Raw genomic sequence first — 27,554 nt, forward strand, 5'->3', positions numbered from 1 at the left:
GAGAAGCACCTCTGATCTCTCGAGATGTCTGTCAGTTATTCGGAAAATAACCATTGAGCGTAGAAGCTTCGACCCAAATTTTGTAACTAGCGTCTATCCCATACAAACCCGTGGGCACTACATACATGGACCAAGAGTTATCATACATGTTTTAGAAAACTTTAATAAAGAACTGTTGCATACTATTTTTGCCAAAGAATTGGATACATTGTCTGGTGATGATTTCAAGACCAACGACCTGGGGATAATCAACAACGGTATCAAAAATTTTGGTCTCACTGAAAAGGCTCTCGTAGAACTTCGTAGACTTACATTTATTTCAGTCAACAGCATCATTGACGAGGTGTTGGAATCAAAGGGTATACCGCGGGGACAAATGATTACACCATATTCGATGGAATGGCCAGCAGTCATCGCATTCCAGACGTTAAGTGAGAGTGGTGTAATCGTTCGTAAGGAAACTTACCAAAACTCCTCACCTGAAAATTATTATGACTATTCTTCGGACTACGAAACTCTATACGTTTTAATTTCGAGAGCTCGAGTGAAGTGCATTGTCATCTTGATTCCAATAGAAGATATTAGCTTTGATAGTTATTCTCTGATGAAAGATTTGCTGTTCAATCTTGAGGATTTCGCAGAAGTGATAAGACATCCGTTGACACCTCCAGGTTACTCACCCAGATATCAAGTTACTGTTCAACCGGGTGGGGTGCATATCTTTGACAAGCTGAGATTAGAATCTTTGAGACTTTAATTTCCCGGAGTATTGTTGAACTCATTTTGTAAAGATCACAATAGCAATATTGTAAAATGTTGCAAGACTCAGCTACGAAACTCTAGATTCACATGAGCAAATCTCAATTATGAACTGAACCTATCTTGTGTTCTCCAAACTTTATTATTGTGATGGACATGTTTTTGTATCCTTGAATGCTTTTTAAGAAACTTTAAAATGTGAGTAGGTATTACACATTATTCCTCAAGCAAGACTTAAAATAGAACAAAAACAGGAATTGACTATAAGATAGCTCAGACTGCTTTTAAATATGAGAACAACATCACTCCAGATAACCTTTAAAGGTGTGTCACCTGAAACCAAGACCTCTTAATCGAAAGAATGACCAAATCTTTGGTTTTACTCTGAAGCACTAAAGGGACGTTCGCGTTGTGCCGTATATTATATTCATTATTATCTTTTCATTGATCATGAGGTTTCAATAAACGCCCTATGTAACAAGAGTTCGTAAGATTTGAATGACGTTGTATGATTTTTCAAAACGATTCAAAAATTCTAATTAATTATGTGTTTACTTTTATATCATTTAATTTTAATTATATTAAATCTTCAGCTGTGTTCAGTCTCTGATTAAGGTAATAAAAGCCTACCTCCTAAAACAGAAAGAGTTTAGTTATGATGGTGCCCAGAAGACTACTTATTATATGTTTATATATCTATCATTATATTTAACTGTAACTGTGCCTTGCATGAGTAGTCATTCGCAAACAACATTCTGCGTATAATAAAAAATACTCTACTTAAACTTATAGCATATCATTAGTATTAGAATCTATTGATAATAGTATGTGCACTGTGCATCAGGTACTGGAGCGTACTGTATGTACACTTATTATTACCTTTATAAGCTACCTGTGGACACTACTAAACTACACTATAATAATACCATAAAGATATCACGTGACTTAAGTTCTTATCTTCACTGTTTGGAGATAATTTCCTATCTGATCAGCTGTTGTTACCGGGAATAATTTGATGATTGTGGATGAATCAGTTTTTAACATTTTGTGCTTGGCTATACCCTCTTAATGGAAATAAATAGCGAGTTTTTCCACCACTCTAACAAAACCTTTAAAGGACCTTGACAGTATTTTATCTATGGGCCCTTGAAGTTGAGAATCCAAGCTCTACAACATTCTTTATGGTGTTTATAGCGCCCAGAAACTTCTTCCTTTGCTGTCTCTTTAAAGGGGGGGGGGGGGGGGGGGGCATGGGTATTTTTTTGTGAAACTTGATTTCGAGATAACAGTTGACCAACAAACTAGGACCAGTGACCAAACCCGCCAAACGGTGCCCGCGGGGCAGCCACGCCCATATTTGGTCCAAATTAGGCCCAAATTAGCCAAATACCCTGAACATGCCTAAAACCCAGATTTTAGGTGCTCTACCTGTAGCTAGTGGTCTCCTGAACTCGTATATGAAATTTCATCAAAATTGGACAACAAATGATTGAGTTATGAGCCAAAAACCATAAGCCCATATTTGGGTGAATTTGGGTCACAATTAATTTGGTTACTATAATTTTGGTAACCATAATTTTGGGCACAAAATTCGCAAATTTTTAGTCTACAACAATTTTAGTCGCATTTTTTTACTTTTCGAGACCATTTTCCATTCCATTTATTTGATTTTTCCATTATAAAGTAAGTCTTATTCAAAATATTGATATTTGGCTAATTTATGGGACAAAATCTACCAAATTTGGTGCATATGCCCAAATATGGGCATATGGTTTTTGGCTCATAACTCGGTCATTTTTGGTCCAATCTTGATGAAATTTCATTTACGGGTTCAGGAGACCACTAGCTACAAGTAGAGCACCTTCAACCTGGTTTTTGGGCATGTTCAGGGAATTTGGCTAAATTGGGCCTAATTTGGACCAAATATGGGCATGGGTGCGCGTGCCCCGGGGGCACCGTTTAGCGGTTTGGGTCCGGGATCCCCTCAAAAGTTCGGTCAATGGTTTTAGTTTGTTGGTCAAGTTCTGCTATCTCGAAATCAAGTTTCACAAAAAAATACCCATGCCCCCCCCTCCCCTTAAATAGATATTACTCTTACACAGAATTATCCAAACACTATTACCGTCCGAGATAATGTGCCCACAATATGCGTGCAGCTAGCAGGAGTTGCATGATGTGGGCACGGTGAGAAGGCTTCCCTCTTAAAGTAGGAAGCCAGAAACCGTTGACCTTAACCAAGAGAGAGAGACTATAGCTCTTACACTGTGAGGCTACGTATGTAGTTGTCGGAGCTTTTCTTTGCTGTTATTTACATTGAGTAATTCAAAATCATTGTAGCTGATTGACCACTGATTTTTGCTAATTTGTGATTGAGTTGGAAGTAACGTTTGTCTTTCCGAGTTATTTCTGATGATTTCTTTCCAACCTCGTAACTAGTACAGTTTGTAGATTGTAGATAGTTTCATAGTACCCCATCGAGGTAAGATTTGGACTAATTTCTTATTCATATTTTTTTTAATTGTAATATTTGGGGAACATTTGGAGTAAATTTAGATATGAACCATGTGTTAACCATGTGTTCTAGCATGACATGTGATTCTTTATGTTAACATATTCATTTATTTAGCTAGCCTGATGGTAATCAGAGAGCATTGATGTAATGTACTCATGTACTGCGAGCTGGTCTGAAGTCCAGACGCCATCATTTCACTTTCATTACTATTAACCTGTGTAGTTAATAGTTATTGACTACTGATTAGAACATTCTAATCTTTTGTTGCAGCGTGAATAATATTATGGTATGGCACAGAAGGACACGAAATACCAGGAATACCTCCGGAATGGAAAGGAGATATTTGAAACCTACTGTTCAACTGGAGACAAACGTCCCATCATGTTACCCAGAGCTCCTCAGCAAACTTACATAGACGTCATAGACCCAAATGAGGATAAACCAGGGTATAGTTTCCAGAACGACAGAAACCAACAACTCAACTACGAGGCTGAGGTAAAAGTATACAGGGTATTGGAGAAACTGGATGGAAATTATATTGTTCTTCATAGTTTTGAATATACGCATTTCCAATACCACATGGGAGATTCTAATCATGATAGGCGAAAGTGCATTATATGTAAAAAGACAGCTACCAATCGTGAAGGCGAGTGTGATTTTATTGTGATAGCACCAAACTACTTTGTTATTATTGAAGTTAAGAATATGAGTCATATCGGTGAAATATCAGAGAATGGGAGTAATAAAGATCAACAGGTTCAAGCGTTGGGTAAGACATTCAAGAAATCGGCGGAACAGAGGAAGAGGATAAAAGACCTGATCATGAGATTTTGTAAGCGGTTAACAGTCCGTCAGTTCACCGTATATCCAAATTTTGATAAAGCTTTCAAGAGCCAATTTCAGCTCAGTAGTTCTGACAAATCAACGATTATTTTCAAAGATGATGTTGATGATTTCAGTAATTGGTGGAAAGAGAATATTTCTGACCTACTCATGGATGACCCCTTGGGTCCAGAGTTTCGTACCCTACATGAAAAAGTTAGAAATCTATTTTTAGCTATTTGGTGTACAGATAAGAACCATTATGATATAGCTAAGTGTAGTTTGGGTCAGTGCATATTGAAAGTTGATGAACAGTTGCGTTCTGGAAAATTTATATTCAGACAAAATAACCCTGAAGTTATTCCAACACCATCTCATTACAAGGAGTATTTAGGAGTAGAAAACTTGACCAAACAGCAGTACGATTTGATAAATTCAACTGAAAAGTTTTTATGGATCAATGGACCCGCAGGATCCGGTAAAACAGTGGTAATAATGGCTAAGATACTGAAGCTAGCTATGTCAAGAAAAGATAACAAAATTGTTCTATTCAGAGGACTTATGTTGAATGCAGAGGAAAAAGATATTGTACAGAGACCAGATAAAATATTAGATAAAGCTGGCATAAAGCATGTATATATAACTCTAGGTCCCAAATCATTTAGTAAACCTGACCCTATCGAACATTATCTCGATATAGTTTATAATCTAATTGAAAATAAAGTTGTCATAGTTTTGTCTTGGGGTTTTTTCCATCATTCTAATTTAGCCGATATGGTTAAATGGAATAACGACTTATTTCGTTTATTGCGTGGAATCAACGTGTTTGTCGACGATGTACATCAGGGGTTTTCACTTTTAGATGACCACCATAACTGGTTGGAAACGTTAGTTGATTCATCAAATTCCAGTTATACTTGTGTTGCTTGTGATATGGTTCAAAGACGATATGACTGTAATGCAGAAAGTGACTTAATTTTGTCACGTTTTTTCGAAAACAAATTATCTCCATCGTCTCAGATTGTTAGTTTATCAAAGAACTTGAGAAACACGTTTGATCTATCGAGATGTTTGTCGGTTATTCGGAAACGAATCATTGACATCAGGAGCTCCTATGACCCAAAATTTTTAACCAACCTCTTCCCTTCACAAACTCTTGGGCACTTCATACATGGACCGAGAGTTGTTATACATGTTTTAGAAAACTTTAATAAGGAACTGATGCAAGGTATTTTTGCCAAAGAAATGGATCTATTATTCTGTGATACTTTCTCAGAATTTGGTAATAATACTGATGAACTTTCAGTACTGATTAGTGGTCATGAACATGATCCTTCACTAATAGTAAGAGATACCTCCTCTTTAGTCAACAGTTTCATTCGTGAGGCGATAAAAACGTTGGAACCGTTACCGAGCCAATGGATGACATCATATTCGACGGAACGGCCAGCAGTTATAGCACTTCAAATTTTACGGGATTGTGATGTATGTGAAATAGTAAAGGACTACTCACCGAGGGAAAATTATGCAGAAGTTTCCTCGGATTTCGAGCATCTATACGTATCTGTGTCAAGAGCACGAGTGAAATGCACTATAATCTTGATTCCGGTAAAAGGTTTTCTATTTGATAATTATTCTCGCATGAAAGATTTACTGTTTAAACTGGAAGAGTTTGTAGACGTAAGGAGACATCCGTTGACACCTCCTAGTTACAAACCTAGATACATTGATGTTAAACCAGGTTCATGTTTTGATACTTTAAAAAATGTTACTTCTAACAGTGATTAGTTATTGTTTATCAATAATCAATATATAATATGTATTTTATCAGCAATTCAAAATATCTGTTGCTTTGATTGTTATTTTGTGTTTTGGTTTTGTATTTACAAAATAAACAGTGTTCAGTCACTAATTTGATGAAATAAAAAACTTCCCAAAATGTTTTGGACAACACTGAAACATAATTTCATATTCTATACTTAAGGTTAAGGAAAGGTTATCAAAATATACAATTAAATATTTAAAGCAACCCATAAGTATAAAATTCGGTTGCGAATAGTAATCTCCTTAATATTATTATTATGTACACTGTACTACAGGTACTGAACTACACTGTGTATACAATATACATGTTTGTTTTAGTTTATACCTGAGGACACAACGAGACCATGTTTTTACTTATTATAATATCATCAACTCCAGTTATTATTTTGCAGTCATTGGCTTTGCAAACAACATTCTGCGCATAAAAAATACTCTACTTTAACTTATAGCATATTATCATTAGTATTAAAATCTATTGATAATGGTATGTGCACTGTGCAACAGGTACTGGAGCGTACTGTATGTACACTGATTATTACCTTTATAAGCTACCTAAGGACACTACTAGACTACACCATAATAATACCATAACGATATGATCACGTGACTTAAGTTCTTATCTTCACATTCCACTGTATGGAGATAATTTCCTATCTGATCAGCTGTTGTTACCGGGAATAATAATTTGTAGTCTCGGCTACTGAACATTCTAACATTATTCATAATTCACGAACCTCTCCATTTACAGCAGGTCATTTCAAACTATTCGCTTTATTCATGTCAACAAATACTTGTCGAAATGTAAGGAATGCTAATGGGACCAATCAGCTAAAACGTTGTGCGCGTATATAATATAATATATCTCAAACGTCATTAACCAGCATTAGTCAAATTGGTAGAATTCTAAAAAACAAAGCATTATTATTATACATTCTAGTATAACTATAAACGGGCCCTACTCAGCGGAGGAATATTTTAATATTATTTTACTTTCCAGTCTTTTCAACTTAACAGGGTTAATCTATTGAACAGATTGTTACTGATTACGTAACTACGATATAATTATAGAGGTACTATTATATAATCAAATGGCTTATATTCTACCATCACCTATTGGAATTATCGGGGGTTATTATTTAGATGATATAACTAGAAAATGGAAACTGGTGTTATTTCAACCCCTCACTTCCAACCAAACTGATAATTATCAATTAGGTAACAAATCTAATTAAAGTTACAGTTATAACAGCTGTAGCCGCCAGTCTACAACAGCTAATGAATTAATCAACTGTAACGCCTTGCCGAATCAAATAATTGGCCCGGCTGAAGCATGCAATTTAAATCAGCTAATTGAAGCACTCAGCTAATCATCCTAATGACTAAGACATGCTCATAATTAAAATACTCGAGACTCCACCCAAGTCATGAATATTCCAGGTTGGTTCTAAAATAGATTATCCAGAAAACTAACTCACATTTTCTCAAGCAGATTAATCACGTGTACTTGTGTACAGAGGTTTTGACTTTAAAACTCATGAAATAGCTAGTACACATTGTGACTCATCTTAATTCGTCAACAAGCAACGTGAAGCCAGTGTTATAATGTGCTATGCTCTCAATGAGTTGAATGTTTACAATGTAATAGCCAGTTGTAAGTGTTTAATGTTAATACTGGTGATTTTGTAGCATAAGACGGGATCATGAGTTATAAATTAATTTATTCTAGAACTTATATAGTTAGTCTCTGTAGGTCAACGGTCGTTTATGGTAAGGATAACACGTACACTCGTTAAGAGTTGGAATCTGAAATGATTTAAGAAAATATTTTTAAAGATTGATTGGAATGTCTTGGTGTTTAAAGTTTGATTAAATTTCCCAATAAATGTTTACCATTAAAACAAGATTGAGGCTGGCTAAAATGATAATATTCACACTGTAAATTCAGTAGATTCCATTCCTGAATCCCTGGTATTACAACACATTTGCCTTGTTATAACCACAACCAGATATCTCACCCATTATTCTCGGCTGAATCAGCCAGCCCGATGTAAAACAATCTCTATAATATATACCTAATTAATAAATTTAATACATATCGTGAATGATTTACTGTGTGATCACTGCCTATATTCCTGACTACATATACTCTGTAATTATATTACTGAGATACAGTCTCTACAGGGTAGCTGGTACTCAGTCAGGTTGGTATACAGTAAAACTGCAGAGTTTGGGAAAAGGAAACAGCCGTTCTAAATCGGGATTTGCAGTAAATTGGGGTTTTACTGTAAAATACACTGTAGATAGAAGATAACCCTGCTAGTATAGAGGGCTCCAGGCTCAGTAGATTATACATCCTTTGGTAGATTACAGATCCTATAGTAGATTACAGATCCTATAGTAGATTACAGATCCTATAGTAGATTATAGATCCTATAGTAGATTACAGATCCTATAGTAGATTATACATACTATAGCTCTATAGTAGATTATACATACTATGAACCAGTAGAGGAATCTACTCCCTAATCCCTCTCAAGAAGTAAGTAACCAAAGTAAGTTTAAATAGTGTACTGTATTACTCTACACTGATCGGCTGTATAATCATTACAGGATCACTCAACCCAGACCATGCTAATGACCGGGGTTTGTTAACCAGCTCTAGTATCTATAATCGGTGCCTTCTATTATTGGTTTATATGTATTATATCCTATAATGTATCGTATGTAGCTTAATATTGTGGAGTCTACACTGCAGGCTGATAATTTGTAAAATAGAGAACTGTAAGTTTAAAACAATAATGATTGTGGGCAGTGTAACGGCGCACTGTAACGGCGTACTGTAACGGCGTACTGTAACGGCGTACTGTAACGGCGCACTGTAACGGCGTACTGTAACGCGTACTGTAACGCGTACTGTTAGTCAGTAGTATCGGTCACCATCAGCAGCCTACCAGTAAATTAGTGAACATGTAAGCTATATACTTTGTAACTATATAATACGGACCTCCGGATGGTTTCTAAAGAGTATTGCTTGCGTTATAAGGTAAAACGATAAGATGCCTCTTAGAGATGAATCAGTTCAACATTGTTATCAGACCCCTCCCTAGACCCCCCCCCCCCCCCCCCCCACAGTGTAGGAATGTAAATAAGTGTGTAGGTATCTATGACACGAAACAGTTGGCGTGTAGGTATCTATTACACGTTACATCTGGTCCCACGTCACGCTTCATAACTTCAATCATACAGAATCTAATTATATCTCCCACTTTTTACATCACATATGAGACCTGCTTCTGTAACGGATATAATAACATGTAATGGACAAACATTTAGTGTCCCTCACACTTCTTTGTTCACACTACAACCTGGCACAATGCCAGCTCTGCTCCCTCATTATTCTAATAGCACAGACTCATTACATTAGAAACAGCGCAGACACCGAAGTGAGTGTTTATACATAACAATAAGCCTCTTTAGCACTTTATATTAGGGGCCCGGTATGTGGCTCACTGTTTGCTTCTTTGTAGTGTATAGAAGGTATCAAGTGTCAAGTGTGTGTGTGTGTAACTACACTCAATATTACACAGTAACAAGGTATTTGTTACACAGTGACGAGGTATTTGTTTATGTAGGAGAGGTGTCATTATTGACATCCATCTTCTGATATCCGCTGAAAGTTGCATACCTCATTACGGGTACTGCGCATTCTGTAACTGGTCACTGGGCCCTACTAATTAGTCATTTGACATCGATACATCAACATAAGATGGTGCCTATTTCAATGCGGAAAATGTGTAATGATGTCATGTATAACCCCCTACATAGTGTAAGGGGTGTAATAAAATCACGTGGTGATGATCGCATCTGTGCAGCACACCTTGCCTACAGAGAACAATCAGCTGATTGTTGTTGTGATCATTAATCAAAAGGCTCCCTGCTTCATGAGTGAGCCTCTTGATTTAATAGGCGGGAATGTAAAGAATTCAAGCCCCAAAATCGAATCAACTGGTACGAAAGCTACTGCTCGTCTTTGCAGAGTTTGCGCATGAAAAGTTGAGTTTTATCACTTTTGTGCGCGTTTTCGCCGCGCGCGCACGGTGCAAACACATGTCCTTCATGTGAGAATTAACCGGGAAATTAAACCCAGATTTATAATAGCTGCATACTCAACTTATTATGTCAATGACGAACAATCCAATCCACCACATCAGCCTTATATGCTTACAATCGTTGCACTTTAACCAGAGCCCGAAACTTCAGCTTTGACGAGAAACGTGCGACCGAAGTTGATACGGCAATATTGATAAACCTATGTCATGTTTCTGGACGTGACTGTATAATATTAATAGCCCTGTACAATAATCATAATAGCTAGGATGTTACTCTGAGTTCATTTCTTTTAAGGGCGTTGGGCAACTAAACTGGTGGATACTTAGGGTGTTCTAGTGTCTACCTAACCAGTGGCGTAACGAAGGACCCCGCCGAAGGCACCGATCTCGCTGTGCGGGGGGGGGGGGGGGGGATCTAAGGGGGCGCCAAATCGTCGTTTGAATGTGGGACAATTACGAAAAACTTAACTACGGTACTATATATACTAGAAAACTGCGCGTTCTGCTCTAGAAACATAACTTTTAAAAATTTTACCGGCTTATCTTCTAAAATCATCTAATTTGTTCAGTTTTAGGGAGGGGCGCCAAAAGGGGAGGGGGCGACAACAGGCAACTAGCTATGAAGACTTCCTTGGATGATCTACTCTGCAATGTGCGTATCTATAATATAGCCTATCTTGCTTCATCGAAAACGCAAGACTGACTGTTTAGTGGCTTATCCGACACATCTTCTGATTCACTATTAGTGGTCGACTGGTCGTTGCGTGGTTTACTGCAATGACCGAGAGACTTCCAATAAACACTTGATTAAAATGATTGAAATGCTCATGCTAGTCACTATATATCACGGAGCCTGGATAGATAGGAGGTGATAGGAGCCTGGATAGGAGGTGATAACAATTACAGGGAGTGACACTTAGGACCGTCCTTAAACCGTCTGCTTATCTGCTAGCATAGGGAATATAATAGATTCATTATGTTACTACACAATATATCAGCAGTGGTTCTTTATTTCAGAATGCTTTGAAGTTTGGAACGATGTTGGATGTGGTTGACAAATGCAGGGAGGGCGCTGGGCGGTGTCGTATAAAAAACATTCTCCCTCAATTATAGAACTGCTCATGATATTCCAGGTATGAGGAAATTAATCAATTTTTAAAATCCTAACTTCACAAGCCTGTTGTCAAATGAACAAATATCGTGCATCGACCCAAGAGCAGATTTGCATTTCACCGTTTGATATCACGGAAATTCAAATTAGTTCAGTTTAAAAGTAACCCATCTATTTTTAATGGGTAATATTTGATGTGTAACATGTCTTGTCCGATGTATCGCTGTCTAGTGAGTAGCAGGTAATCCTGTTTAAGTAGCCGGATTTTTGTCGTCTCATAGCGGGTCAATAGCCGGATTGCAGCACCATACCAACCAAAGTAGCCGTTTAATAGCCTGTTAATAGGAACTTATGAAAGGTGTAATTATCACTAATTACATATTACTAGCAGGTGATTGTTGTGCCCCAAATACCTATATGCCGTCTGTCCCTAACATCTCATTATCCTGCAACTGACACTGTCTATTATAAGTTTACACATATTACCACATGCAGCCCCCTGCTTTAGCAAGTTCCTAGCTTGCATTGTGTTGACTCTAAACCAAGTTCATGGTTGAGTTTGTGCCTCCGTCGACAATTAACCATTGTCTTCCCCCTGTGCTGGTAGCTAATCGTTCTGGAACCTCGCATACCATAATACCAACTACTCTGTGTAATCCTCAGCTACAATAATTTCACTTTCCCTTGATCTGCTCCTCAACTTAAAGCTTGGTATTACAATGGGGACATTAAGCGTGGGTTACATGATGTCATGTTTATACTTTGTAATCTCTATATACCTTGCGACCATTGCTGTAATCTGCAGCCACAATAACCTTTTAGAGACACCTACAGGGTTATATGCTACACTATAAACGTGTATTAGGGAACTTTCTTTAGTAAAAGCGCTTCTTGTAACGTATATGATCCATGGTTATTGTAACAATGGAGTTTAGTGTATTATCATTGGTTTTAGTAAAGAGATTCTTTGGTAATCTTTCTTCGCTCTTATGAGTGGGTCGATCATATATTTTGATGATAGTTGGTGACGAAGTGAGAGTCTCCACTCAGTGTTTGAGTTTCTTTAATGGGAATTGAGTTTTAAATAGTTAAATCTTCTTATATGGGTACCACGTGGTTTATACATCTCTTTAGTGAACTGTTCACCGACAATTTAACGGTAGCTATTATCTAGCTTAGTGCATTGAGTCAAACCGGTTCATCAAAACATCACATGTAATTGACGTAAGTTGAAGGACGTAAGTTGTAGGCCTAAATACAATGTTACAATCGTGTCTACCTAATGAAAATGGCAAATGCATCATTAACTCGGCTGATCAGCGATCATTAACTCGGCTGATGAGCGATCGCAAAACTTAATACACTCGTTTCAGTGCTGTTTTGCTTCATCAGTAACTTCAGCGGTGTGATTATTTTATAGTGAGTTTTTATCCGGTTTATAGACGGGATTGGGGTAATAATTAATCCAAGAGGCTCACTCATGAAGCAGGGAGCCTTTTGATTAATGATCACAACAACAATCAGCTGATTGTTCTCTGTAGGCAAGGTGTGCTACACAGATGCGATCATTATAATTATATTTTGCGATTGTTTACTTATCTCCTGTCTAGGCAGGATGATATAAATTGCTTGTGCAGGGTCCGTATCATCAGGTCATTTAATCGGACTATCTAGAATAAACTCGTCTAGCCTCTACTATTCTAAACTGAACTATTTTTACGGAATAGTGTCTGATTATGATTAACTCCTATAACGGATATGTTACATTATCCGAGATTAATGTGTCTTCTAGTGTTATCCACGTTTGCGCCCCGGGAATCTTATAGTCCTTCATTCAACTGGTATATTCTTATCAGCTCATGCCTGCAATGACACAGGACCCGCTACAATGGAGCTCCTACATGTTACCGCGTTACAATGCTGAACAAACCTTATCAATATTAGATGAAAGTTTTCATACTTCTTTATTTTAACCAAGAGTTAAGTTGAACTTCACTGCATCGTTCTATACTGTATTTTAACATACTAGTGCCCATTAAGTTCTTAGTCAGTAAACGAGACAAATATTATGCTACCTTCATCATGACTGGCTAATTCTAGTTAAACCACTCATATCTTTATGACAAATAAAGTTCTACTGGACCTCTGTGATATTTTGCAACGCTTGATAGTGTTCAGTAGATTTCTACATTCATAATAATAATATGTGCAGCTTGGCTCGTCGCCAATATACTGAGGATTCTCGTCATTAAAACTTTGTACATGACTATTATCATCTGCTCAGGCACCCATTATTAAACTATATATTATGTCTGATTATTAGCAGGGAAATGGTTATGAACCCATGCTACAATCTGCCGTTTTATCAACAAACAGTTTCCAGTCCAGATCCAAGCTACACCATAACCCAGTTTTGTGTTTGTACACCGTGTTCCCCCGGAACATAAGCCCCATAACCCCCACAATGGACACAGTCTGCAACTTAAACGGAACAAACACCTCCTCTCTTTCAACAAGACTAAACGATCTTATGAGTGAATACAACCCTGTCTTTAGGGGAGCTCTAAACGGTGTGCACTGCGGGGACTATCAAATCTCAGGTGTTTGGAGCCAAAACTCTGGTTTATCAGGTGTTTGGCGCCAAAACTCTTGTTTATCAGGTGTTTGGCGCCAAAACTCTGGTTTATGAGTCCTAAGAGGAGGGTGTTAGTGTGGTGTTTGATCTCTGTTTGTAGTGGTGGTAATGAGTTGTCGGGTAAGCTTTATTGAGGCTGTCGTTAGTTGCTGCTGGTGGGGATCGTGGCCCTTGTTGGCTGGTTTCTGGCCCTTGTTGGCTGGTATCTGGCCCTTGTTGGCTGGTATCTGGCCCTTGTTGGCTGGTATCTGGCCTTGTTGGCTGGTATCTGGCCCTTGTTGGCTGGTATCTGGCCCTTGTTGGCTGGTATCTGGCCCTTGTTGGCTGGTATCTGGCCCTTGTTGGCTGGTATCTGGCCCTTGTTGGCTGGTATCTGGCCCTTGTTGGCTGGTATCTGGCCCTTGTTGGCTGGTATCTGGCCCTTGTTGGCTGGTATCTGGCCCTTGTTGGCTGGTTTCTGGCCCTTGTTGGCTGGTATCTGGCCCTTGTTGGCTGGTATCTGGACCTTGTTGGCTGGTATCTGGCCTTGTTGGCTGGTATCTGGCCCTTGTTGGCTGGTATCTGGCCCTTGTTGGCTGGTATCTGGCCCTTGTTGGCTGGTATCTGGCCCTTGTTGGCTGGTATCTGGCCCTTGTTGGCTGGTATCTGGCCCTTGTTGGCTGGTATCTGGCCCTTGTTGGCTGGTATCTGGCCCTTGTTGGCTGGTATCTGGCCCTTGTTGGCTGGTATCTGGCCCTTGTATGATTGTTGTATCAGGATTAACACTGCGTTATAAATGGGAATGATTGCTGGTTTTATGGCAAATGTTTATTGTAGTCTAAACTTTACAATTAAGAGGACTCCCTTGTCTGTGTTTATATACATCATAGTAGTGTTTAGTAGGTAGCATCATGGCTCTCGACAGACAAAGTAAAACAAAGCAAATGACTGATAAAACTATATGAAAATAATCGACGTTTCGGCACTAATTGGCCGATTACTAAGCCATCCGAAACGTTTTCATATATTTTTCATATATTTTTACCATTTATCTTTTTTGTACAATTTAAGACTTTTAGCCTCTGATAGAGCGGGATGGAAGAAATTGTTATAGCTTGTGTGTCAGTATTTCTTTTTTTCTGGCTACTTATCAGATCTTTAAGATGTTCATTTATGTTCTATTTTTTGATTTGAATAAAGTTATATAATAAATCTGCTTTGTTTTACTTTGTCTGTCGAGAGCCATGTTGCTTCCTACTAAACATTACTATGCTAAGAACTCACGCTCGGCCCTACTAGATCTATATAAATCACCCAATGAAAAGCTCAGAACAACACCTCTTGTCCAATGAGAAGCTCGGAATAAAACTAACTACCCAATCAGGATGCTAGCAGGTCGGTATGCTGCTGCTGGTCCTTCTAGGAGGAGTGGGATTATCGAGCACCCTCGTTCTAGGAGGAGTGGGATTATCGAGCAACCCGGCATGTTCCAACAGAAAGAAGATCTGGAGGTGGGACTGGTGAGTTTATAGGTTCGTGAGTTTGTTTGTGAGTTTGTTTGTGAGTTTGTTCGCGAGTTTGTTTATTTGTCTGCGAGTTTTCTTCTTGGCGACTTTGTTATCTAAGCTGATATGTTTGATATGTTTGTATGCCTTGATGAACGAGATAGAGAAATCGCTTCATTGATTAAGTGAACATTAAAATTTAATCTTCTTTACTGATCTTTAATTTCAAGGCCTGTAATTTAATATGGAGCTTGGCTTGCTTAACTTTAATAAACTTAGCTTTAATTTTATGAGAACGTATTGAAATAATAACCCTGTCTCAATTACACAATAGTATTATTATCTTATTTTCTTAACCCGTTCTCGAAATGTGTAACAATGTCATAAGAGTTGACAACTTTTTATCAAGATTGAGTGCCAACCTACAAACATTGCCTGAAAAAGTACACTAATACCGAAAGATAACCATAACATTTACCTGCTATCATCAAGTTTTCATCCCTAAAGTTAGAACATAGTAACTGTTTTTTAGCCACGAGCATTAGGCAGCATATGTAAGGAGACACCGACATAATAACTTTTTAAAAGTAAAATATAGTAGCTGTGTTTGGGGAGCTGCCGCCCTGACCTCAGTGATACACACAACATGGTTGCACTGGTCCGCGCAGTTGTGAGCTAAAAATACCACACCATCTTTCATTGTTTCTTCCCTCGTGTCCCTGGCTGGCTGGCAGTCTTCTCATACCTTGATCCTGGTATTCAGTTCCCTGATCTTGGTGTATCGGTATTTGTAATGTTTCAATATGTTGTATTCTTCAGTTTCTTAAGCTTGTGTTACCACTTGCAGAGCCAGAAGTGGCCGGCAGGAAACGACAAATATTTAAACGGCAGTGGTGTCATTACAAATACCACTACCAGATCGTGAGACCGTTGAATTTTGGCCCATCTCTCAGTTTTCCTCTTAGTATTATATCTTGTAGCTTTTTTAACGTTCACTCGGATTATCCACCAATGAAAAAAAAACTTCTCTGCGTAAGGGACGGAAAGTCAAATTGCTTTATTTAAATACAATATTTGATCATTTGAAATACTAGCAGAATGCAGATTTACAATAGAACGGTGTGATTTACATACTTTACCAGTGGCAAATAAAGATGGGTCTTGAATGTTTGGTATTATTTGCCTTTATCACCCTATACTCTATTTTTCATGTTTAACAAAATTAATTCAGAATTCATACAGTTCAATGAGATTGACAATCTATTGAATGCGTTAAATATCATAACAAAAGAATTTGTATCTCGCTTTTTTCTTAGCTTTAGTTTCAGTAATCATGTAATTTCTATTTTACAGGATACTGACCACTAACCAGTCATACTTTTTCTCTTAAATATCTATCACGCAAACAATTTGCAACTACATTGTAGCCAGTAAGCTAAAATGTGTCGGTTTGGGTTGCAATTTTGGGTTAAAGCCAGAGTTGTCCGGTTGTCAAATTGACCAGCTAGGGTGGATTTGGGGGTGAACCTGAAGTATAAAAGTATAACGGAGTCAGGCCGACTCAGCCAAATTGAGACGTAATATTCACACTTTACGCTTCACTTGTTATTCCTGTTTCCTACTTTGTATATAGCACTACTACCATGGGGATGTACAACTTGTGTCTAGACAAATCACAAACACTGCAACATTAACAGAAACACAGACGTAATATTAATAATGATAAAACCTCCGAATTTCAGGGCAAACTTATCTGCCAGAAACGTCACACATACGTCACACACATTTCGTGACCATGACAACCCGCGCGTATTGCTCCTTCATAAACCTCCCCAATTACCGATAACTCGCTTCTGTGGAGTGTAGTTAGGTGTCAGACAGCAGTTTTTAACTGTGTTCCATGTCTCCTGGTCCGGTGTGTGGTATACTAGGTTCAACTCTCAACACTTTATAGTTTAAAACACTGTTAGCATTTTCTGCCTCGTTTAGGAGCTAAGTTTCGGAATGATTCCCTGGCCATCGTGTGACGTTTTTGTGATATGTATCACTTCTTTTGATTTCCTGTTGTTAAGTCTCACATTCGCAGATCAGAGTGGTGTAAAACTTCATCTAAATTTAGCATTCGCGTTTTTGCACATTTACCGAATTCAAAGTGAGGACGCAAATTGCCGAATTCAAAGTGAGGACGCAATTTTTTAAATATATTAAATTAGGTCCAAATATCCAATAACAGATTAATTTGGCCAATGATTAAAATGTTCACAAAAGGTCCACAGTTCCTTTGTTTTCTATCGCGGCCATCACCTTTCCCAAGATGGGGGCTTAACATACATAATGTGAACGATCGAAACCTTGACTTTACCGCGACTTTTCCCTCCTGAATTCGATGTTTGATTAGCTGTAGATAAGCTGTTTAGAAAGTGGATCTGCAAAAACCAGATAACCTAGATACTGCATTTATGTATTACATATCCCTGAAAACTGTATAACTAAAGATATTTTATGTATTCCAAGCTGGAGAAATCTTACAATTCCTTATTGCTATTAACTCTAACCCGATACTAAATACAGTATAGAGTCGTATCAAGATAGGCGAACTAAGTGACAATGTAATTAACAGATATGTGTTAGTTGTGATAAGTATTATAATGTTATTATCATATCTTTAATTCTTTAACTCCACTTTTGACTTATAATTGGGCCCCTGGTAGCGTGTAGCCAGTAACGGACTTAGTTGGGGTTTAGGCAATTTATTTGATAAGATTGATTAAAACATATGACAATTTTTGCGGCCAACGAATCCTGTTTTTCAAGTCTCCACGGCAACGAGTCCTGATTTTCTGGATTCAGTGGCGAATTAGTCTTGGTTGTTGGAAAAGTTATAATCACGTCCCGATGGGCCGAGTTCATGTATAGCCATTCAACAGTATCATGTAGTAGTAGCCAACTATCAGTCGACTATAATACAGTAGTAGTGAACTACAGCTAGTACAGTAGTAGTGAACTACAGCTAGTACAGTAGTAGTGAACTACAGCTAGTACAGTAGTAGTGAACTACAGCTAGTACAGTAGTAGTGAACTACAGCTAGTACAGTAGTAGTGAACTACAGCTAGTACAGTAGTAGTGAACTACAGCTAGTACAGTAGTAGTGAACTACAGCTAGTACAGTAGTAGTGAGCTACAGCTAGTACAGTAGTAGTGAGCTACAGCTAGTACAGTAGTAGTGAACTACAGCTAGTACAGTAGTAGTGAACTACAGCTAGCACAGTAGTAGTGAACTACAGCTAGCACAGTAGTAGTGAACTACAGCTAGCACAGTAGTAGTGAACTGCAGCTAGGACAGTAGTAGTGAACTACAGCTAGTACAGTAGTAGTGAACTACAGCTAGTACAGTAGTAGTGAACTACAGCTAGTACAGTAGTAGTGAACTACAGCTAGTGCAGTAGTAGTGAACTACAGCTAGTACAGTAGTAGTGAACTACAGCTAGTACAGTAGTAGTGAACTACAGCTAGTACAGTAGTAGTGAACTACATCTAGTACAGTAGTAGTGAGCTACAGCTAGTACAGTAGTAGTGAACTACAGCTAGTACAGTAGTAGTGAGCTACAGCTAGTACAGTAGTAGTGAACTACAGCTAGTACAGTAGTCAGTCGACTAGAAGTGTAGTTGACAGTCGACTAGTAGTGACGATAGATTTTATTTCAGATGTATTACCACCCAGCATTGTCTTTAGACCAGGAGACTGTAACGAGGAACTTAAACGCTGCTGTTAACCGTTTAGGCCCTGTTTTTAACCGTTTAGTCGCTGATTTTACCTTACTTGGGGGCGCCTTCTGAATAATTTTATGCGAGAGCCTCCAGGTCCAGTATTTGTGCTCCTTTCTATGCAGCTACCTGATGTATACCTATTTTAAAGCTGGATACTGGGGCGGGGGGGCATACTGGACAGTCTTTTGATCCAGCCTGCGTTTATATTTACTATGTGCTCGTTCACATCTTGCATTATACAATAATCTCACAATGCCTGGGTAAGCGTGTTGCACGCAGGGGAACTATACCCTCAGTTTCACGTAGTTTCGAACTATTTGTCCACTGTCCACTGTTGGTGAGAGGACGATATTTAGCCTAATTAAAAGTTTTAATTTATCGTGAACGGGAAATACTTACCGTGTAGTAATATGCACTTTAATTTCTTTCAACACTACTTGTATTGTGCTATTATAGTTGTGAAATGTGAATTAATTTAGAAGCCCTGAAAGTATTGATTTAACTGATGATCCTAACGTTTACTAAAGCTTTTCGTTACGGGAAGCTTCTTTCTTTCATAGGTTGTGTAAAATTTGGTGCGAGGTCTGCTATTAGATGTTGAGCTTGATTGGTATGGTTCCGAGTACAAGATGAGTTTTTGAGTTTGACTGATAAGGTTTTGTGGTTAATCCAGCAAGCTTATATCGTTAATATCCCGAACCACAAGTATATCATCAAAGTCCCCTAGAAAAAGTCACAAAGCCGGGATATTATCCATCTGTTGTAATTAATGTAGTAATTTGCAGAAATTATAATCCTTCCTGGAGGATTCAGATACTATGAACTAATGACTGCAATGAAATGCTTGGAAAATTATATTTTTATAGGCCAATTTTCTCGTGTGCGACTTTTGAAGTCTAGAATGAACCTGATGTCTCGGGCTCTTCGAAATGGATCAGGTCCTATTGCCCCCAACTGTTATCCGAACTTAGTGTCATATCCCGGGCTTAGCATTGTTCCGAGGACCCTGTTCTCTTTTACCTAGAGCAAAATGTCTCTAAAATCACTAACAATTTCTAAATTTAATTTTCTGTGACACTGAACAGGTATCATATTATTTTAGTGTTTGTCATTGTCCGATGTAATTAAGCTTATCTTATGTAACACCACTTAATTAAGTTGAGGATCGACCGGCCCCACATTTAGCAACAGTTAGACTTTGAGTCCAACCTAGACCTCTTATCTTATCCTTTTCACCACTGTATAACTCTTTCTTTGAGATTTACAAACATTGTAATTAGACTTATACTTGGTATTTGTTAGTGGCTCTTTTATTTTTACCCTAGCTTAGAATAAATTCCCCTTTTGTAAACTGACCTAATCGTGGATGAAGCACTAATTATTGATAGATGAAGTACTAATGATTTGCCTGATAATCTGATTATAAGACTGTTATATATAGATTTCACATAACCGAGATATTATGTGAAATGTCTGGTAGATTCTACCAGAGATTTCACATATCTCGATTACCCTATTATAGTACAGTCAGTACAGTTTGTCTTTGTTTAACAATTCAGATTTAATACAGCAGTATATAACAGTCTTATAATGCCTTGCTAATACACCGCCTATATAGTAGGGCCGGTTAGACCTTTTCCTGTCGCCCTCCGTCTGCAAAACGTTTGCTTTTACTGCTTTCTACATTCTAGCACGTTTTCGTTGTAACGTAGTGGTTGGTCACGTGACGTGTGGAAGTTCCTGGAACATTGCCAGAACTACAGTGATAAGTTCCTGGAACATTGCCAGAACTACAGTGATAAGTTCCTGGAACATTGCCAGAACTACTACAGTGATCAGTGCAGATGGCTATACGGCTACAGCAGGGCCCGAGTAGAGAACTAGCTCAGATACGAGCTGAGGAGTACGACTCTGAAGCTGTGCGGGTGAGTTGATTATGTAGTATTAGGGTAGAGGGTGAATGGGGGGGGGGGGGGGGGGACCGGGGACCGAGGGGGGGGGTATTGCTTTTCTCATTTATTTGAGAGATGTTGTGCTTTACTATGCACAACTGCAAAAATTTGACATTTTAGTGGTGGTGAAACTGAAAATGATTGATGTTTTTGGTATTTATCAAACATATAATTGTGGTGGCCAAAATTGGTAATCTCCGTCATTATTATCATAATTTGCAGTATGATAGAGGTATTAGATAAACAATTGAGGTACATGGGTTCGTTACTAACATAGTACCCGTCAGTATATTAACTGATTGATCTGTCCTCATGAGCAGAATAATCCGTTTAATTTGTCTCTCGCCCTAAGCCACAACCCTTATCATGCTTATGATACTTAACACTAAATATTCTGATATTACGAGTTCTCATTGTTATGATTATTAACCTCCCTCTAGAGAGAGAGAGAGAGAGAGAGAGAGGTCATGTAACGGGTTAGGTATTGTGTAATAATTAATAGTCCAGTATGAGGAGTAACAAATCGTATTTTAGTATTATGTTTCCGTTACTTAAGTTACAGTTACGGATCATGTCAAGTCATTGGTAAAAGAAACGATTACTGCAAAGATTTAGCTTTCAATTTCAATAATTGTTTTCTTTTCTTATACTCGATTAGATTGCTCTGCCAGTCGAATTATAGCACATAAAGTTTGAATATTATTATTAATGTAATTACGGGTAATATTAATGAAAATTAAGAAATTCCGGTCATATTATTATTATTAATGAAGAATTAAGGAGTCGGGTGCTTATCTGTGCACGTCTCTAATAACTCGCCAGATCTTATCGTTAGGATGGAGACTGCATGTACTAAGCACAAATGCCTCGAGGGCTTCTCACAGCTTAGTTAATCTTACCTGGACCTCTTCAATATGATAACATTATTTTAGTATTTTGTGTCAGCCCAACTCAACGCTCAAATGATATTGCGATCAACTTGACTGTTGTGGTCATCTAACGCATTTGATTAATATTTTGACCACAAAATAGGCCTTGTAACTGCAGTACTACTGCATCGTTTAAAATTGTTTTATTTAAAATTTTAGCGTATGTGGTCTAAACAGGTGGTCTAAAATATAATTGTAAAAATATTAAAATACAACAGCATGATACGATCTTTATGAGTTAAGAGTGCTATTTTGTGAGATTATTTTATATAAACTGTGTTCTACGAAACAATAACCGCAGCCTTGTGGTAGGAGTATCATTATCTAGTTATATTATTTAGTTATTTCTTATAGAATATCTTTGTAGCGGGGCGGGGGGTTCTATTGTTTATTTGTTTAATTTACCATACCGTTGTCACACCCAAAGTTATAATGTATACTATTAAACCCTCATTGGGAACGGGTGATTGAACGACAATAATAACAGGAACGTTGCACCAAGGTTCTGTTTTGCCTTGTTTGTAAAGAAGTGTAGAATTATATATTTACTGTAAAACTTAAATTTATCCTCTAATTTAATAGAGATTTCAAATTTTTCTAGTTTCTGATCCTGCTTCGTCAAATATATATATATATTTTTCGTCAAATAACTTGAATATTTGAAATGGTAATCTCATTTCGTCTGATGCTTGGGGTTGATCTTCGTGGGCGAGATCTCTTTTTTTGGATTCAGGTCCAAATCCAATGTAAATCTGAAATCACAACTGCAAATATATGCAAATATAATATGCTGTCTGCAAAAGCTTGGTAGTTTTACAAAACTTTCCGCAGACTATGAGACTATGTGTAACCATAAGTAGCCATACAAAAGTCGTATATTAATATGGATGGTAATTGATTTACTAGTATGCGGATGCTGGTATATTTCCACCCAATTTTCACTTTCAGAATCCAACAATCGGCGTAAATGTTTCTGCAAATGTGTTCAATTGCGTATCATGATTTTGTAGCCTCTCTATTCGTTGCTTTGCGCCTTCTAAAATCAGATTATACTCAAATCCGCTTGTATAATAATGTAATTACCGATTATTCAGATCAAATCTTGATTTGATCTGAATACTGGGTAGTGAGTATTGTATAGCATTAAATTATTAACACTACATTGCGGCTACTTGGTCATGGTGGGCTGAGTTCGTGGTAGTCTGAGAATTGATAGAAATGAGCATTAGTAGCAGTGTTATCATTGCAATATGTGTTATCCTGCTTACATATTGTTCATTTCTACAGAAATAACTCATCCTGCAGACATTGTTACAAAGCTTGCATTGCTTGCAAGAATGTGGATTTGCCTGGGCATGGGGTCTGATTTTATTTTTCTGACGATTCTCAAATCTATCTTTACTATCTTTTTTACTCTTCGGAGACTGTTATTGATGTGTTGTTAAGACTTTTAAAGAAACTCTAAAAACTTTTATTAGCGAGGGATGTTCAAGCCAAAAAACTTAAACTCAACATTATGTTAAAAATAGATTTACTAAACAATTAACTTCGATGTGGTTAGCGTATGATTCTTTCAGAACTTAATGTTTTGATATTAGTTTTTTAGTAGCATATGTTTTTAAATTAAATGCTTGTTTTAGTTCCTATAATTGGGTTCGCCTACTTAATTGAGACTCTTGTAATTTATAATCAGTAATCTTCTTAAAAGGCCAATGAGTGCCGAAACGTCGATTATTTTAGTTTAGTTTTCAACAGTTATTTGCCTTGTTTCACTTTGTCTGCCGAGAGCCGTGATGCTCCCCACTAAACACTACAGTACCATTTCTTACTATTTCTTACTATTTCTTACTATTTCTTTACTATTCTGCTTTTTTAACAATTTTTTCACTATTTAAAAAACTACTTTTAAAACTATTTAAAAAAACTATTTCGTTGCCCCATCTTAAATATTAAATACAATAAATTCCACAATTTGAACCCATTCCTTTTAATTTACCACTGCTGATTCAAGTTTACATGATCTCACTAGCATATAGTACGCAATTAATTGAAACAAGGTACATTTACCCGGCTCGTATTATGGTGACAAACCGACACAAGGGAGGAATTGCTGGACTTGTCAGAGCGGCTAGGCTGACTTACAGAGGTGTGAACAAAATATCAAAACGTTAAAAGTTTTATCAAGGACTAAATGTGGTATGAGAGTGTTACTCCTCTCTTGGAACAAACTCAACAATTTGTCTCGTTCAATCTGCTTGTACGACAAGTTTTAGTATCTGATTTTGCCGCACTCTTTATGATGTAATCTCTCTGATCGAGATACTAGATCTCTAATTTGATCTCGCGCCACAGATTGACTAGAAAATTGACTTAATCTCTGTTACCTGTTTCTTTAAAGCAGTGCTAATTAAGACACACTGTAATCTTATAAAGTTATAATATGCACGGTATGTTCAGAATAGTTTTGTAATCAGTCCATTTTTGCTAATTTCTCTTTTACGGACCTTGCTCTTGCGCTTCTAAACTTTATTTATCACCAAGAAATGCATTTTCCTCACAAGCCCACCTCCCTACTGGTTAGTACTTTTAAAGGCGTGTAAGATTTATGTTATGGTTTGGGTTTGCAGGTGAGTTGATGGATTTTACGATTCAAGGAGTGAAGGAGCTGTGATCGTTTGGTCCCAAAGCTTCAATCTCAATACAACATCGTCAGGGACATTTCTGACTGGCGTTCTCAATGTGGAGCAACCTTTCTGCGCCTCAGAGATCCCTGTAACAGGAGGGATTCTAAACAACTTTATTGGTGAGCACTGTCCGCACCAAAAAACCCTTTTAGTTCCCCCGTCGGTTCATGAATCCAGTGGTGGTCGAACGTACGACTGTTCAGTAGCTTTCTTTCCCAAAGTACACTCGACAGTGTGAAATGTGAATGGTAGACAACAACGAAGCTGACTGGGATAAAGATAATTGTCTATTTTACTGAAGGAAATTTGGACAAACTCTAAAGAATAACTGCGAACCCTGATGTAGGACAGGGATATATACTATATATACTATATATATTATGGAGAGGGTGATCTGGCGTAGATGGGACTTACCTCGAAGCTAGCAGTACCTAGTAACTACCTACAGTATACAGCAATTACCTACAGTAGCAGTAGTAACAAAGCTAAACGTTTCTTTTTCCAGGTGCTGTGAAATTTGGTGCATTATATGTGGAATTGCACGGAAAGGGCTCCATGTAATTTAATCATAACACTATGTAGGTGTTTTACAACACTCTTAGAAAGCTTACCTTCCATACTCGACTACATTATTTTACTTTACACACTGTTTTAGTGTCCACTGTCCTGGTAGAGCCAGGATTCTTTGAGTTGTTGCTAAAGAAATGTCATGATGACATGTGCGTCATGAACTGAGGAGAAGGTATCTTAGGATGCAGTGAAACTATCGGACTACGATGAATGTGGACTTGCCAACCCATGGCAACATTAAAATATATCGACTCTGTTACATCGTTTCCTCAATAAATGTATTTAATTGTAGTTGTGAAAACAGTTTAAAATATTCATTCAGCTTAATATTCATTAAACTAAGGTACTATTACTGTTATATGAAGCTGCAAAGTGGAAGGGTTTTAACATAATATGGATGGAAGTTCTTTAAGCGGGCAATTCCAGTCCAAACCCTGGATACATGACATAAAAGATTCGTTTTCACTTGTTTGCATGAAAAGCATTAATAATATGCTATCACCCTTTTTACTTAATAACTTTATATTACGGAGTTTTGTATTGACAGGAAGCGATGTAACAGAGCTAATACATTTAATGTTGCCATGGGGTGGCAAGTCCTAATTTATCATAGTCCGCTAGTTTTACTGCCTCTTGATATATCCACGATCGGGAGCTTTTTGATCACAAAGTTATAATTAAAGGAATTAATGTACATAAATTAATGTACTTAAATTAATGTAATTAAGGTGTAAGCTTGTCTGCAGCCTTAGGGGGTCGTTCACACTTCACATATTACGTACTCATTTTTTGGAACATTTTTACCCCCCCCCCCCTCCGTAATCAGTTTTACACATGTGTCAAAATTACACTAGCGTAATCATTCGGAAACCCCCCCCCCCCCCCCCCCCTCAGCTGATTACGTAATATATGGACGACATCTTACTGTTTCTCTCACCGTCAGGTCTGCACGTGATAAGTTTTCTTTGTCGCCGCTAAGTTTCAGCTTTATCTCCTGCCCGCCGCTAGGGATTGGCGACTTTTAAGGCATTGGAGTTTGGGTCATCGACTGTTCCACAGATAACTTCACTGTATCAAAGTAATTTAAAAATGAACGTCAAAGAATGAACAGCATGTGAAGTAATTTGCACTCGTAGGAGGAAATGTCATCTTTTATCTAGGACTACTATATAATTTAGCCAAATAATAATTAGCCAAATAACAGCTTGTAGCTGTATATGTTTGTCTCTACGTTAGGAAGCAACTGTGAGCAGACGGCTACGGGAAATTGTTGAAGGGAGGTTTTAAGAAAAGCTCCCGATCGCGGATAAGGTTCAAAGTTGATTTCAACGTTTCAGAAAGAAAAAAAACACATCTTTAAATCAAAACTTTTGGACTCTAAAGTTTGATTAAAGACATAACAAGCATAACAAGCATTTCGCACATTCAATAATTTAATTATCCGAATATATAACTCACAGAAAATCAAGAGCAATTCCTACACTGGTTAGAATTATGTGCAATGATTGACTTTCTTTCCGAAATGGGCTCGCAGCCAATAAAATCTAATTAGTTTCCAATTTCTTCATTATTTCATTGCTACGGTAACCGGAATAGTAGCTCGGGCTGTGCGCTATTCTGCTCTAATACACCTCAATATCATCACTTTACTTTTCGTTTTCTTTTTCTTTTTATAAATATTGTGCTGATACCCACAAACAACATTTATACCCACAAACAACTACTTTACCTTGTTTTGTAATACTGGGGAGGCGGCGGTTTTAAGTTCCTATCAACTTTTTTTATTTGTTGTTCTTTAATTAGAGATGATCTTTTATTAAAGGTATTTCTAAGGATTAATTAAAGTTTCTATGCACTAGTCAGATTCCGACACTGACTCATAATAATTAATCTAATTTTTTAACTGTTTGATATACATATAATGTATTGTTTAGAAACAAGACGTTCGTGAACCATATTTACTGTTTTAGATTATGAGGTGGCAAGATTATACCTCCTCATAGTACCGTACACATGTCCACAACCAGTATAACCACGGTAACAGGGTGTTAACCAGCTGCAGAGAGTTGTTACCATAACAACAGGTTGTTACCATAACAACAGGGTGTTACCATAACAACAGGGTGTTACCATAACAACAGGTTGTAACCATAACAACAGGGTGTTACCATAACAACAGGGTGTTACCATAACAACAGGTTGTTACCATAACAACAGGTTGTTACCATAACAACAGGGTGTTACCATAACAACAGGTTGTTACCATAACAACAGGTTGTTACCATAACAACAGGTTGTAACCATAACAACAGGGTGTTACCATAACAACAGGGTGTTACCATGGCTGCTCCACGACTAAGTGTGATCGCCGCCCCACAGTTCAACGAACAACCA

At 37.6% G+C, this 27,554-nt stretch overlaps 1 protein-coding gene across 1 annotated transcript in view; it reads left to right on the forward strand.

The window, feature by feature from the left end:
- The first annotated feature begins 20,729 nt into the window (after nt 1-20,729).
- LOC134820266 (potassium voltage-gated channel subfamily A member 7-like) overlaps nt 20,730-27,554 on the forward strand; it is a 34,095-nt gene continuing 27,270 nt past the window's right edge. Inside the window, 1 exon segment of the mRNA XM_063830500.1 lies at nt 20,730-20,950. Within this exon segment, the coding sequence (XP_063686570.1) occupies nt 20,870-20,950 (81 nt within the window). The 5' untranslated portion in view covers nt 20,730-20,869.

Source organism: Bolinopsis microptera, chromosome 8 (genome assembly GCF_026151205.1).
Source record: "Bolinopsis microptera isolate Bmic1 chromosome 8, MBARI_Bmic_1.0, whole genome shotgun sequence".
Taxonomy (NCBI): Eukaryota; Metazoa; Ctenophora; class Tentaculata; order Lobata; family Bolinopsidae; genus Bolinopsis; species Bolinopsis microptera.